Source organism: Perca fluviatilis, chromosome 5 (genome assembly GCF_010015445.1).
Source record: "Perca fluviatilis chromosome 5, GENO_Pfluv_1.0, whole genome shotgun sequence".
NCBI classification, from domain to species: domain Eukaryota; kingdom Metazoa; phylum Chordata; class Actinopteri; order Perciformes; family Percidae; genus Perca; species Perca fluviatilis.
In genome coordinates, this window is record NC_053116.1 from 37923656 (window position 1) to 37938655 (window position 15000).

The window sequence follows — 15000 nt, forward strand, 5'->3', positions numbered from 1 at the left end:
GCAGGACCTGGTGCAGCAGTACGTCGCCAAGAACCCCAAACTCATGCTGCGCCGGTACGTAAAACAAACTCACCTCCAGCTGGGAAATTTGTAAATGAAAATTTTTTTTATAAAAACTAGCAGACGACTTTTAACTACTGCAAGAAAAAACGTTTTTTTTTTAAAAAAAAAAAAAATTTTTTTTTTTTTTTTTTTTTTTTTTTTTCTTGTATTTCGTATCTAGACAGTTGTCGAAGAAAGTTGACCAACTGGATGTCGATCTGCCTCTACTCCTTCCTCAAGGTAAATGCTCGTCTGTCTGTCTGCCTGCCTGTCTGTCTGTAGAAACACTAACCTGTCTGTCTGTAGAATCACTAACCTGTCTGTCTGCCTGTCTGTCTTTAGAACCACTAACCTGTCTGTCTGTCTGTCGAAACACTAACCTGTCTGTCTGTCTGTCTGTCTGTAGATACACTAACCTGTCTGTCTGTCTGTCTGTCTGTATAACCACTAACCTATCTGTCTGTCTGTCTGTCTGTCTGTAGAACCACTAACCTGTCTGTCTGTCTGTCTGTCTGTCTGTAGAACCACTAACCTGTCTGTCTGTCTGTTGAGGTGGTTGTTGTGGGAACACTAACCTGCCTGTCTGTCTGTGTAGAAACACTAACTCGTCTGTCTGTCTGTCTGTCTGTCTGTAGAACCACTAACCTGTCTTTCTGCCTGTCTGTCTGTAGAACCACTAACCTGTCTGTCTGCAGGAGGTGGCTGGGGAGCCTCTCTACATGCTACATGTCTGTCTGTAGAACCACTAACCTGTCTGTCTGCCTGTCTGTCTGCAGGAGGTGGCCGGGGAGCCTCTCTACATGCTACGTGTCTGTCTGTAGAACCACTAACGTGTCTGTCTGCCTGTCTGTCTGCAGGAGGTGGCCGGGGAGCCTCTCTACATGCTACGTGTCTGTCTGTAGAACCACTAACCTGTCTGTCTGCCTGTCTGTCTGCAGGAGGTGGCCGGGGAGCCTCTCTACATGCTACGTGTCTGTCTGTAGAACCACTAACCTGTCTGTCTGCCTGTCTGTCTGCAGGAGGTGGCCGGGGAGCCTCTCTACATGCTACGTGTCTGTCTGTAGAACCACTAACCTGTCTGTCTGCCTGTCTGTCTGCAGGAGGTGGCTGGGGAGCCTCTCTACATGCTCTACCGAGCCATAAAGTATCAGGTGGATAAAGGGCCAGTGGACTCGGTGACAGGGAAAGCCAAACGGACGCTTAACGACAGCCACCTGCTGCGGGAGGACATTGACTACTGCGCCATGGTAACCAGAATCAGCTGCACAGGATGATTTGTTTCCTTAGCAACCGTTATGTTTGTTCCCACATGATGTACAGATTTTTAGGAATTCTTTTATCTGAAATGGCTTGAAAAATCATACATTATATAGCTGCCGTAAATGGGAGAACAAATATTCTCTTACGTCTTCGGCTCTACGTGGACACCTGTCTCTTAACTTCTCTGCCTGTCTCTCTCTCTGTACCTGTCTCTCTCTCTGTACCTGTCTCTCTCTCTCAGACTCTGACAGTGTTGGTGAAGAATGGAGTCGAAGTTCAACCTTGTCCTGTTAAAGTGCTCGACACAGACACAATCACACAGGTAGGTACATGTCTGTCTGTCTGTCTGTCTGCCTGCCTGCCTGTTTGTGTATCTTTCTGCATGTCTGTCTGCCTGTTTGTGTGTCTGTCTGTTTGTGTGTCTGTCTGCCTATCTGTGTCTGTCTTACTGTCTGTGTGTCTGTATTCAGTCTGTCTGTCTGTCTGTCTGTCTGCCTGTTTGTGTGTCTGTCTGTCTGTCTGTGTCTGTCTCACACCTGTCTGTCTGTCTGTCTGTGTGTCTGTCTGGCTGTATGTCTGTCTCTCACCTGTCTGTCTTTGTACAGGTGAAGGATAAGATCCTGGATCAGGTCTACAGAGGAGCTCCATTCTCTCAGAGACCAGCAGCAGACAGTCTGGACCTGGGTACACACACACACACACACACACACACACACACACACACACACACACACACACACACACACACACACACACACACACACACACACACACACACACACTCACAGTGCATCTCACTATCTTTGTGGGGACCTGTCATTGACATAATGCATTCCCTAGCCCCTTACCCTAACCTTAACCATCACAACTAAATGCCTAACCTTAACCCTTACCCTAACCTTAACCATCACAACTAAATGCCTAACTAACCACCTAACCTTAACACACAACAAACTAACCTAACTAATAACATCACAACAAATACCTAACCTAATACCTAACCTAACCATCACAACTAAATGCCTAACTTAACCTTACCCTAACCTTAACCATCACAACTAAATGCCTAACCTTAACTCTTACCCTAACCTTAACCCCTACCCTCACCCTAACCATAACCTAATTCTAACCCTAATCCTAAAACCAAGTCTTAACCCTCAAACAGACCTTTAAATTTGTGGGGTCCAGCATTTTGGTCCCACAAAGCTGTCGGGACCCCACAAGTATACTGTATTCCCGACACACACACACACACACACACACACACACACACACACACACAGACACACACACACACACACACACAGACACACACACACAGACACACACATAGACACAAACACACACACACAGACACAAACACACACACACAGAGCCACACAACACACACACACACACACACACAGACACACACACACACACACACACACACACACACACACACACACACACACACACAGAGACACAGAGACACACAAACCACAGACACACACACACAGACACACACACACACAAGAGACACACACACACAACACACACACAAGACACACACACAAACACACACAGAGCACACAACATGCAGACACACACACACACACACACACACACACACACACAGACACACACAGACACACACACACACACCTTAACATTCACACACACACACACACACACACACACACACACACAATTCATTAAACACACACACATTCACACACACACACACAGACATGTCCGGTTTGATTGACAGCTCACACCAACCTGTGTTCCTGATTGGTTGACAGAGTGGCGTTCGGGTCAGGCGGGTCACCTGACCCTGTCAGACGATGATGTCACAGCGGTGGTTCAGGGGCGCTGGAAACGGGTCAACACTCTGCAGCACTACAAGGTAAACAACCGACCAATCACAGCGCGGCTTTTTCTTCTACGCTTTTGCGTCCCGAATCGCACACTTACCCTGCGCTACATACCCAACGTGTAAACTATCGATAAACATACCTTTGTGTGTCTGTCTGTCTGTCTGTCTGTCTGTGTGTGTGTGTGTGTGTGTGTGTGTGTGTGTGTGTGTGTGTGTCTGTGTGTGTGTGTGTGTGTGTGTCTGTGTGTGTGTGTGTGTGTGTCTGTGTGTCTGTGTGAGTGTGTGTCTGTCTGTCTGTCTGTCTGTGTGTATGTCTGTCTGTCTGTCTGTCTGTGTGTGTGTGTGTGTGTGTGTGTGTGTGTCTGTGTGTGTGTCTGTGTGTGTCTTCTGTCTCTGTCTGTGTGTGTATGTGTGTGTGTGTGTGTGTGTGTGTTCAATGTCTGTGTGTGTGTGTGTGTCTGTGTGTGTGTGTCTGTGTGAGTGTGTGTCTGTCTGTCTGTCTGTCTGTCTGTGTGTGTATGTGTGTGTGTGTGTGTGTGTGTCAATGTCTGTGTGTCTGTGTGTGTCTGTCGTGTCTGTGTGTCTGTGTCTGTCTGTCTGTCTGTGTGTCTGTGTGTGTCTGTGTGTGTCTGTGTGTGTGTGTGTGTGTGTGTGTGTGTGTGTGTGTGTGTGTGTGTGTGTGTGTGTATCTTTTCGGACGCACTAAGCTGTGATGTTTTTAACATCACTTCCTGAGAGCCTCCTTGCTGTCCGAGGCGTAACCACGGTAACGCGTGCCGACGTGAGCGATGCTGTAAACGCTATTACGAACGTTTTCGTAACTACCGCATTGCATTGTGGGATACGCAGTCTCACATATACTGTTTCAGCTGCTAAATAGCATGTTGTGGGATTTCGGGCGCAGCCTAGTTCTTCTACACTTCTCTTCGTCTTCTCTTTCTGTATTTCCCCCCCCCTCTCCCTCTGTTCCTGTTACATATTGACCGCTGCTCTCTCGTTGTCCAGGTCCCAGACGGCGCCACGGTGGCTCTGATTCCTCGTTCTCAGAGTTCAGGCGGAGTTGGAGTCAACCAGGTCTTCCAGACCGGAGAGAGTAAGAGACCCGGCAACCAATGTTCCCTCTAATTTTTCATGTGTCTGGGCATACACACAAGCTCCCTGAGCACACTAAGGATCACTGTGAGCAACATCAGTTGTGCACGCTGTGGCCACACACCGGTATCATACCTGTTCAACACCTGGGATCATAGCAAGTTACATGGCTTATTAAAAGAATCAAATTACAGCAGCAATTTCCATTAGTTTACTTTTAATATTTTCGAGGGTTTACCACTCAACTGCTGAGCTACCGGCTCTGGCCCTCTTAAAATGAAAAAGACAAAAATCTTGTTGTTCATGAGATGTGTAGTATGTTATACTACACTGCAGAGTCCTGCTTTTGGCCATGGGAAGAGTCCTGCTTTGGCCTGGCTGAGGGTCCAGTTGTGGCCTGGCTGAGGTTCCAGTTGTGGCCAGGGTGAGGGTCCAGTTGTGGCCTGGGTGAGGTTCCAGTTGTGGCCTTGGTGAGGGTCCAGTTGTGGCCTGGGTGAGGTTCCAGTTGTGGCCTGGGTGAGGTTCCAGTTGTGGCCTGGGTGAGGTTCCAGTTGTGGCCTGGGTGAGGTTCCAGTTGTGGCCTGGGTGAGGGTCCAGTTGTGGCCTGGGTGAGGGTCCAGTTGTGGCCTGGGTGAGGTTCCAGTTGTGGCCTGGGTGAGGTTCCAGTTGTGGCCTGGGTGAGGTTCCAGTTGTGGCCTGGGTGAGGTTCCAGTTGTGGCCTGGGTGAGGGTCCAGTTGTGGCCTGGGTGAGGTTCCAGTTGTGGCCTGGGTGAGGGTCCAGTTGTGGCCTGGGTGAGGGTCCAGTTGTGGCCTGGGTGAGGTTCCAGTTGTGGCCTGGGTGAGGGTCCAGTTGTGGCCTGGGGGGGGGGTCCAGTTGTGGCCTGGGTGAGGTTCCAGTTGTGGCCTGGGTGAGGTTCCAGTTGGGGCCTGGGTGAGGTTCCAGTTGTGGCCTGGGTGAGGGTCCAGTTGTGGCCCGGGTGAGGTTCCAGTTGTGGCCTGGGTGAGGGTCCAGTTGTGGCCTGGGTGAGGGTCCAGTTGTGGCCTGGGTGAGAGGTTCCAGTTGTGGCCTGGGTGAGGTTCCAGTTGTGGCCTGGGTGAGGTTCCAGTTGTGGCCTGGGGGGTCCAGTTGTGGCCTGGGTGAGGGTCCAGTTGTGGCCTGGGTGAGGGTCCAGTTGTGGCCTGGGTGAGGGTCCAGTTGTGGCCTGGGTGAGGGTCCAGTTGTGGCCTGGGTGAGGGTCGCAGTTGTGGCCTGGGTGAGGTTCCAGTTGTGGCGTGGGTGAGGGTCCAGTTGTGGCCTGGGTGAGGGTCCAGTTGTGGCCTGGGTGAGGGTCCAGTTGTGGCCTGGGTGAGGGTCCAGTTGTGGCCTGGGTGAGGTTCCAGTTGTGGCCTGGGTGAGGTTCCAGTTGTGGCCTGGGTGAGGGTCCTGCTCTGGAAGAAATGAGAAATATACACCTTTCAGACATAACATTTTGTTCACATTAAAACATTCACATTTTGCACAATGACATGTGTGCTGTAGCTTGTGATACAGTGTAAATTCCTGTAACTCTTTGTCTGTAAAATATCTAATTACACTGTTTTTATTAGCATTTCTACTACCCATAAATTATCTAGTAGTAACAGCATTTAATGATTAATATCCATACATAAAAAATGTCACTAGACTATGCACAAATCTGACTTAAATTTTACCTTATTTTTCACGTCTGTCTTTCTCACTTCTCCAGTGGTTGTACACTTTGTCCAGGTTGATGGCTCCGTCTGCTTCTTGCTTTGACTTTATGCGCATCAGCTGGTCCAAATGTGCCACTTCAAGACGATTTCTGGATGCTGTTTTGATGTGATTCATTAAACTAAATCCTCTTTCACAATCTGCACTGGAAGCTTGAAATGTAGCACAAATATCCACAAGCTGTGAGATCTCCTTTAGCTCCTCACATCTAAGTGCGCAGGCCACCATATCTGAGAATGTGCTGATTGACCCCCTGTTTAAGTTTTTGCTTCATTATGTACTTGAATTCAGCATATTGACTGTTAATGGCCTCCATAGACTGTGGGTGGTGGAGAATGGCCTCATACTTTTTTGCCAGTGTGGCAATGTCTGCTGATCCATAGTCAAAACTGATGTCTGAGCTCAATGCTTCAATGTCAAATGCAGACCACTCCTTTAATCCATCCTATGGAAAACGAGCATCCATGTGATCACAGAGCTTACTAATAAAAAGAGTAATCTCACCAGTATTTCTGCCATCAGCTGATGAGGTCCCCATTGCCTCTTTGACACGGTCACTCCAATGTACATCCTTCTCCTTCAAGTATTGGGAACGCAACTTCTCAATCTTTGCTCGAGCAAGGCAGTGCCCTTCCATCACAGTCAGGTTGCGTCTTTGTAAAGAGAGGCAGAGTTGTGCTAGCTCACCCAAAACATCTCCCACTGGATCTCTGTTATCAGTGAATTCTCTTTTGCAGAATTCTTCAAGCACAGTGTAGTTCCTCAGAACAGCATTGACAGCTTGGTGCCGCGACAGCCATCGCACTTCGTTCAGAGGCCTGAATGACAGTGTATCTTCATCAAGATTCTTTGCTATGTCCTCCATTTTGCCCCTCTTCACAGTGGACCGAGAAAAAGTGGAATATACAGTTCTAAGAAGAGTTTCCACATCTCGCATCAAAGGCACATCTTTCCAGGCATCATCAATGCCCAAGTCCTCTCTATGGGCCACACAATGTTGTTCAGTTAGGTGTGGTATTTGGCGCTTTAACAAAGCCGCAACTCCATTGTGTCTTCCTAGCATTACTGCGGCACCATCGGAGGTCAGCATCACCATTCTCTGAATGTCCAGTCCATGTTTGGAGTAAAACTGAGTTATTGCCTGCACAATATCCCTAGCAGTGCATGCTGTCAGCTGGATGATGCCACCAAACACAGTTTTATAGTTGACATCATTTTCCTCCCTGTATTTAATATATATGACTAGCATTTTGTGTACTGTTATGTCTGTGCTCTCATCTACTATCAGGGTATGCCAAGGTGCATTTTTAACACTGCACATAGTCTCATTCTGCACTATCTCATTGATTGAGTTCACAAATTCAAAGGCATAGTTTTTGCTTCGCCAGCTTTCTGGTATACTCACATACTTTGCCATGTGATTGTGGATTTGTTGAACTGACAGCATTGATGCATTCATTTTGATGGCCAGTAAAATATTGTCAATGACAACTTTAACTTGCTCGGGGTCAGATTTTGTTTTGTGCAACAGCTCGTTCCTTTTCTCCCGGTCTTTTGCGCTCTCCCGCAATAATGTACCAATCCCCTGTCCCATCTTGAGTCTCCGTACAATTCCAACAGCTTTCAAATGAGTTTTCTGCTGAATGTGACGCTTGAGGTAGTCCAACTTCCATTCAGTCCACATTTTTCCATCCGAAAACTCGCTTGTTACTTTGGCTTCGCTGCATGTTTTGCAGAGCAGACCTGTCTCACTCGAAAAAGAAAAAATCTCACCCAGTTTCACCACTTGTTCTCCTGTTTCCACATACTGCGACAGCCATTCCATCTTAAAAGAACCGCATTTCTTTTTTACTTTGGCTTGGTGGGTGGATGTGTCACTGCCCGTTCGTTTTGCCATGATAAGGGGTTTGCATTTGCGTCGCCGTCTCTTATCTCTGCCGTACTGTTGGTAGCTAGCTAACCTTCACGATGCCACGGCGCGTATGGGCTGGGCGCGATATTACGAATCCCACTATGGCCACGCCAAGACCCGCCCTTCAATAGCATTCACACATTACAATTGGCCAGGCGTCCATGCACTCGAGGTGAAATGCCTAAACCCAACCAATCGAGCTGCTTCGTAGGGCGGGTCTTGGCGTGGTCATAGTGTGATTTGTAATTTTGCGGGCAGGGCATATACACAAGCACTGTCAATGCTATGATTGGCTGCGTAGCGTAAGTGAACCGTGTTGTATCATTGGCTGGACACCTGTCACTCACTGAGTCTATGTGCTGCATAGATTTTCTTGTGCGCTGACAATGTGCGAGCGGTGCGCGATTGCGCAAGCGCGCAGCTTAGAGGGAACATTGCCGGCAACCCAGCACAACGCTAACAGAACCATGTCAGAACCATTGAACATGTAGGACATCTAGAGCAGTGGTTCTCAAACTATTTTGTTGAGGGGGGGGCTTTAAACCAATCACAACCGTTGAGGCGGGCTTTAAACCAATCACAACCGTAGAGGCGGGCTTTACACCAATCACAACCGTTGAGGCGGGCTCTACACCAATCACCACCGTTGAGGCGGGCTATACACCAATCACAACCGTTGAGGCGGGCTTTACACCAATCACAACCGTTGAGGCGGGCTTTACACCAATCACCACCGTTGAGGCGGGCTCTACACCAATCACAACCGTTGAGGCGGGCTTTACACCAATCACCACCGTTGAGGAGGGCTTTACACCAATCACAACTGTTGAGGCGGGCTTTACACCAATCACAACCGTTGAGGCGGGCTCTACACCAATCACAACCGTTGAGGCGGGCTTTACACCAATCACAACCGTTGAGGCGGGCTTTACACCAATCACAACCGTTGAGGAGGGCTTTACACCAATCACAACCGTTGAGGAGGGCTTTACACCAATCACAACCGTTGAGGCGGGCTTTACACCAATCACCACCGTTGAGGAGGGCTTTACACCAATCACAACCGTTGAGGCGGGCTTTACACCAATCACCACCGTTGAGGCGGGCTTTACACCAATCACAACCGTTGAGGCGGGCTCTACACCAATCACCACCGTTGAGGCGGGCTTTACACCAATCACCACCGTTGAGGCGGGCTTTACACCAATCACCACCGTTGAGGCGGGCTTTACACCAATCACCACCGTTGAGGCGGGCTCTACACCAATCACAACCGTTGAGGCGGGCTTTACACCAATCACAACCGTTGAGGAGGGCTTTACACCAATCACAACCGTTGAGGTGGGCTTTACACCAATCACAACCGTTGAGGAGGGCTTTACACCAATCACAACTGTTGAGGAGGGCTCTACACCAATCACAACCGTTGAGGAGGGCTCTACACCAATCACAACCGTTGAGGAGGGCTTTACACCAATCACAACCGTTGAGGAGGGCTCTACACCAATCACAACCGTTGAGGAGGGCTCTACACCAATCACAACCGTTGAGGAGGGCTCTACACCAATCACAACTGTTGAGGAGGGCTTTACACCAATCACAACCGTTGAGGAGGGCTCTACACCAATCACAACCGTTGAGGAGGGCTCTACACCAATCACAACTGTTGAGGAGGGCTTTACACCAATCACAACCGTTGAGGCGGGCTCTACACCAATCACAACCGTTGAGGAGGGCTCTACACCAATCACAACCGTTGAGGAGGGCTTTACACCAATCACAACCGTTGAGGCGGGCTCTACACCAATCACCACCGTTGAGGCGGGCTCTACACGATGACGATATCGCAGCGACGGCGAGCAGCTTCTTGTTTACATTCAACATTTGGCCACCGAAGCGCAGCGTCACCCTGATCATTGTTCCTGATTGGTTGAAGGACTATCCAATGGCGCCCAGAGGCATTTGAGCGGCGTCCGTTTGCGACGCCCTTTTTGGAAATGGGCTGTGAATAAAGCTAACCCCCAGACCCCCTCTCAGTTACAGCCGATAGGGTCTGGTGTCAGCCAGGCTAAAGGACTCCCTGACCAGCGCAAAACATTTTTGGTAGAAGGAAAGGTCCACATAAAGAGGTACAATCAGTCCCTCCCGAAAAACGGTGATCATGCAAATTCAACGCATAATCAGCTAAAGTCCGCATATCTATGCCGGGGCGCATTTTTTCAAATACGCCGCACTTTCGCCGCATAAATTGCCGATTTCAAAGCCAAATATGCGGTGCTTGCATGATTTCATAATCCCTGTTGCAAAAAAAGTCCCATAACATACAGTACAGGCCAAAAGTTTGGACACACCTTCTCATTCAATGCGTTTCCTTTTTATTTTCATGACTATTTACATTGTAGATTCTCACTGAAGGCATCAAAACTATGAATGAACACATATGAATTATTATAGTCTAAACAAAAAGTGTGAAATAACTCGAAAACATGTCTTATATTTTGATTTTAGGTTCTTCAAAGTAGCCACCCTTTGCTTTTTTATTAATAAGGGAAAAACTTCCACTAATTAACCCTGACAAAGCACACCTGTGAAGGTAAAACCATTTCAGGTGACTACCTCATGAAGCTCATTGAGAGAACACCAAGGGTTTGCAGAGTTATCAAAAAAAGCAAAGGGTGGCTACTTTGAAGAATCTAAAATATAAGACATGTTTTCAGTTATTTCACACTTTTTTGTTAAGTACATAATTCCATATGTGTTCATTCATAGTTTTGATGCCTTCAGTGAGAATCTACAATGTAAATAGTCATGAAAATAAAGAAACACATTGAATGAGAAGGTGTGTCTAAACTGTTGGCCTGTACTTTATATCTTAGCAGAAAGTTGAAAAATGTTGCGCTTACTTCACACAAGAGCAGCCGTTTACCCCTGTTGCCATGGGAACGTTATGAAGTGATGTAATTACGCGACATGGACATCATCGAAAAGCAGCGTGTTGGGGGAATCACTTTTTTTTCTCTTTTTCATCAAACTGCAGTTTTTGCAAGTTCCCGCAATTTCATCGCATAAATTTGCATAAATTTCATATATAACATATTCCATCGCTTTTTTTAAGAAAACGTGCCGCATAATCAAGGATTTTTGCCCTCAACAATCGCAAAAAAACCTCATCACGCATTTTTCTGGAAGGACAATACAGATACAATACAGCGCCGGCAGTCACAGACAACAACAACCTTCTAAAAAAAAAAAAAATGTAAATGCTGCATCTCAAATGTTTAGAATCCATCACTTAATTCATTCATTATTATTAAAATTATTTTAGGAATTATGCATGACATATTTTTAAATTAGCATTTTTGTACAAATTTCACGTACCCCCTGCAGTAACAGATAACAACATCTAGAGCAGTGGTTCTCAAATGGGGGTACGTGTCCCCCTAGGGGCACTCTGGAGGACTGCAGGGGGTACGTGTCCCCCTAGGGGCACTTTGGAGGACTGCAGGGGGTACGTGTCCCCCTAGGGGTACTCTGGAGGACTGCAGGGGGTACGTGTCCCCCTAGGGGTACTCTGGAGGACTGCAGGGGGTACGTGTCCCCCTAGGGGCACTCTGGAGGACTGCAGGGGGTACATGTCCCCCTAGGGGTACTTTGGAGGACTGCAGGGGGTACGTGTTTTTTTTTTTAAAGTTTGGGTCTCTTTTTTTCAAAGTTTTTGTCACTATTTTCGACCTATTCTTACCTTACTTCCTTCTTTCTACCGTCTTTTTTTTCCTCGCCTTTTTCCACTAGCATTTAAATGTTTTCCAAGGCTGTTGTTTAGTAAATCTATCGCTGACAAAAAATTATTTGTACTGGTTAGGGGGTAGATGGCTTAAAAAAACTGTTCAAAAGGGGGTAGTTCTGTCAGATACGATGGTTCTCCTCTGTGTTAGTCATCGTCGTCGTCGCCGTGGTGACGGTCCGTGTGTTGTTGCCGTAGAAACGCCGATGCTGGAGGGCGAGGAGGAGGAGGGTCTGCGTCTGTGGCACCTGGTGAAGAGCAGCGAAGATCCGGAAATCCCAAAACACAGAAAGAGCAGCATGAGGGAGAGAGAGAGAGCCAAGGCCATACCTGAGATTTACCTGACCCGACTGCTGTCCATGAAGGTAACACACACACATTAACACACCTGAGATTTACCTGACCCGACTGCTGTCCATGAAGGTAACACACACACATTAACACACCTGAGATTTACCTGACCCGACTGCTGTCCATGAAGGTAACACACACACATTAACACACCTGAGATTTACCTGACCCGACTGCTGTCCATGAAGGTAACACACACACATTAACACACCTGAGATTTACCTGACCCGACTGCTGTCCATGAAGGTAACACACACATTAACACACCTGAGATTTACCTGACCCGACTGCTGTCCATGAAGGTAAACACACACATTAACACACCTGAGATTTACCTGACCGACTGCTGTCCATGAAGGTAACGCACACACATTAACACACCTGAGATTTACCTGACCGACTGCTGTCCAGCAAGGTAACGCACACATTAACACACCTGAGATTTACCTGACCCGACTGCTGTCCATGAAGGTAACACACGAACATTAACACACCTGGGGATTTACCTGACCGACTGCTGTCCGATGAGGGGCTTAACACACTTTTACATTAACACACCTGAGATTTACCTGACCCGACTGCTGTCCATGAAGGTTACGACACTACATAACACACCTGAGATTTACCTGACCCGACTGCTGTCCATGAAGTGTAACGCGCGCATTAACACACCTGGATTTACCTGACCCGACTGCTGTCCATGAAGGTAACGCTCATATAACACACCTGAGATTTAATGACCGACTGCTGTCCATGAAGGTAGCGCACACGCATTAACACAACTGGGATTTACCTGACCCGACTACTGTCCATGAAGGTAACGCACACATTAACACACCTGAGATTTACCTGACCCGACTACTGTCCATGAAGGGTAACACACACACGATACACACCTGGGATTTACCTGATGACGACTGCTGTCCGCAGAAGGTAACACACACATTAACACACCTGAGATTTTACCGACCCGACTGCTGTCCTGAAGGTTACACACACGATTAACACACCTGAGGATTTACCTGACCCGACTGCTGTCCATGAAGGTAATACACAAATTACACCACACCTGAGATTTACCTGACCGACTGCTGTCCATGAAGGTAACACAAACACAAATTAACACACCTGAGATTTACCTGACCCGACTGCTGTCCATGAAGGTAACACACAATAACAAACACACAGATTTACCTGACCCGACTGCTGTCCATGGAGTAACACACATATTAACACACCTGAGATTTACCTGACCGACTGCTGTCCATGAAGGTAACACACACACATTAACACACCGAAGATTTACCTGAACCGACTGCTGTCCATGAAGAGTCACACACATTAACACACCTAGGATTTACCTGACCCGACTGCTGTCCATGAAGGTTACCACACCCATTAACACACCAGATTTACCTGACCCGACTGCTGTCCATGAAGGTAACACACACATTAACACACCTGAATTTACCTGCACGCTGCTGTCCATGAAGGTTAACGCACATTTACACCTGGGATTTACCTGACCGACTGCTGTCCATGGCGGAAGTGCATTAACATACCTGAGTTTTCCTGACCGACTGCTGTCCATGAAGGTACGCGCACATTAACACACCTGAGATTTACCTGACCCGACTGCTGTCCATGAAGTACGTACGCATTAACACACCTGAGATTTACCTGACCCGACTGCTGTCCATGGAGGGTAACACACACCATTAACACACCTGAGATTTACCTGACCGACTGCTGTCCATGAAGGTAACACACATTAACACACCTTAGAATTTACCTGACCACATGCTGTCCATGAAGATTGTAAAACATTAACACACCTGAGATTTACCTGACCCGACTGCTGTCCATGGATACGATAACACTAACACACCTGAGATTTACCTGACCCGACTGCTGTCCATGAAGGTAACGCACACATTAACACACCTGAGATTTACCTGACCCGACTGCTGTCCATGAAGGTAACACACACACATTAACACACCTGAGATTTACCTGACCCGACTGCTGTCCATGAAGGTAACACACACTGTCTCTCTCTCTCTCTCTCCCTCTCTCTCTCTCGCTCTCTCTCTCTCTCTCTACCTGTCTGTCTCCCTTCCTGTCTGTCTCTCTGTAGGGGACCCTGCAGAAGTTTGTGGACGATGTGTTCGTGGCGATCCTCAGTACGAAGCGTCCTCCTCCGATCGCCGTCAGATTCTTCTTCGACTTCCTGGACGACATGGCCGAGAAACACGGCATCGACGACCCCGAGACCGTCCACATCTGGAAGACCAACAGGTGAGAGACACACCTGTCTGTCTGTCTGACACACCTTTCTGTCTGTCTGTCTGTCTGACACACCTGTCTGTCTGTCTCTCTGACACACCTGTCTGTCTCTCTGACACGCCTGTCTGTCTGTCTCTCTGACACCTACCTGTCTGTCTCTCTGACACACCTGTCTGTCTCTCTGACACCTGCCTACCTGTCTCTCTGACACACCTATCTGTCTGTCTCTCTGACACACCTGTCTGTCTCTCTGACACGCCTGTCTGTCTCTCTGACACACCTGTCTGTCTCTCTGACACGCCTGCCTGTCTGTCTCTCTGACACCTGCCTGTCTGTCTCTCTGACACACCTGTCTGTCTCCCTGACACCTGCCTACCTGTCTCTCTGACACCGTGTCTGTCTGTCTCTCTGTACACACCTGTCTGTCTCTCTGACACGCCTGTCTGTCTGTCTCTCTGACACGCCTGTCTGTCTGTCTCTCTGACACGCCTGTCTGTCTCTCTGACACCTGCCTGTCTGTCTCTCTGACACGCCTGTCTGTCTCTCTGACACGCCTGTCTGTCTCTCTGACACCTGTCTGTCTGTCTCTCTGACACGCCTGTCTGTCTCTCTGACACGCCTGTCTGTCTGTCTCTCTGACATGCCTGTCTGTCTCTCTGACACCTGCCTGTCTGTCTCTCTGA

At 48.1% G+C, this 15000-nt stretch overlaps 1 protein-coding gene across 1 annotated transcript in view; it reads left to right on the forward strand.

The window, feature by feature from the left end:
* Positions 1 to 15000, forward strand: part of plxnb3 (plexin B3) — a 197987-nt gene that overhangs the window by 179672 nt on the left and 3315 nt on the right. The window contains 9 exon segments of the mRNA XM_039800788.1: positions 1 to 54; positions 228 to 282; positions 1143 to 1289; positions 1544 to 1624; positions 1908 to 1986; positions 3087 to 3190; positions 4166 to 4253; positions 11879 to 12045; positions 14169 to 14329. The exon segment at positions 1 to 54 is cut by the window's left edge and continues 125 nt beyond it. Coding sequence (XP_039656722.1) covers positions 1 to 54; positions 228 to 282; positions 1143 to 1289; positions 1544 to 1624; positions 1908 to 1986; positions 3087 to 3190; positions 4166 to 4253; positions 11879 to 12045; positions 14169 to 14329 — 936 coding nt within the window.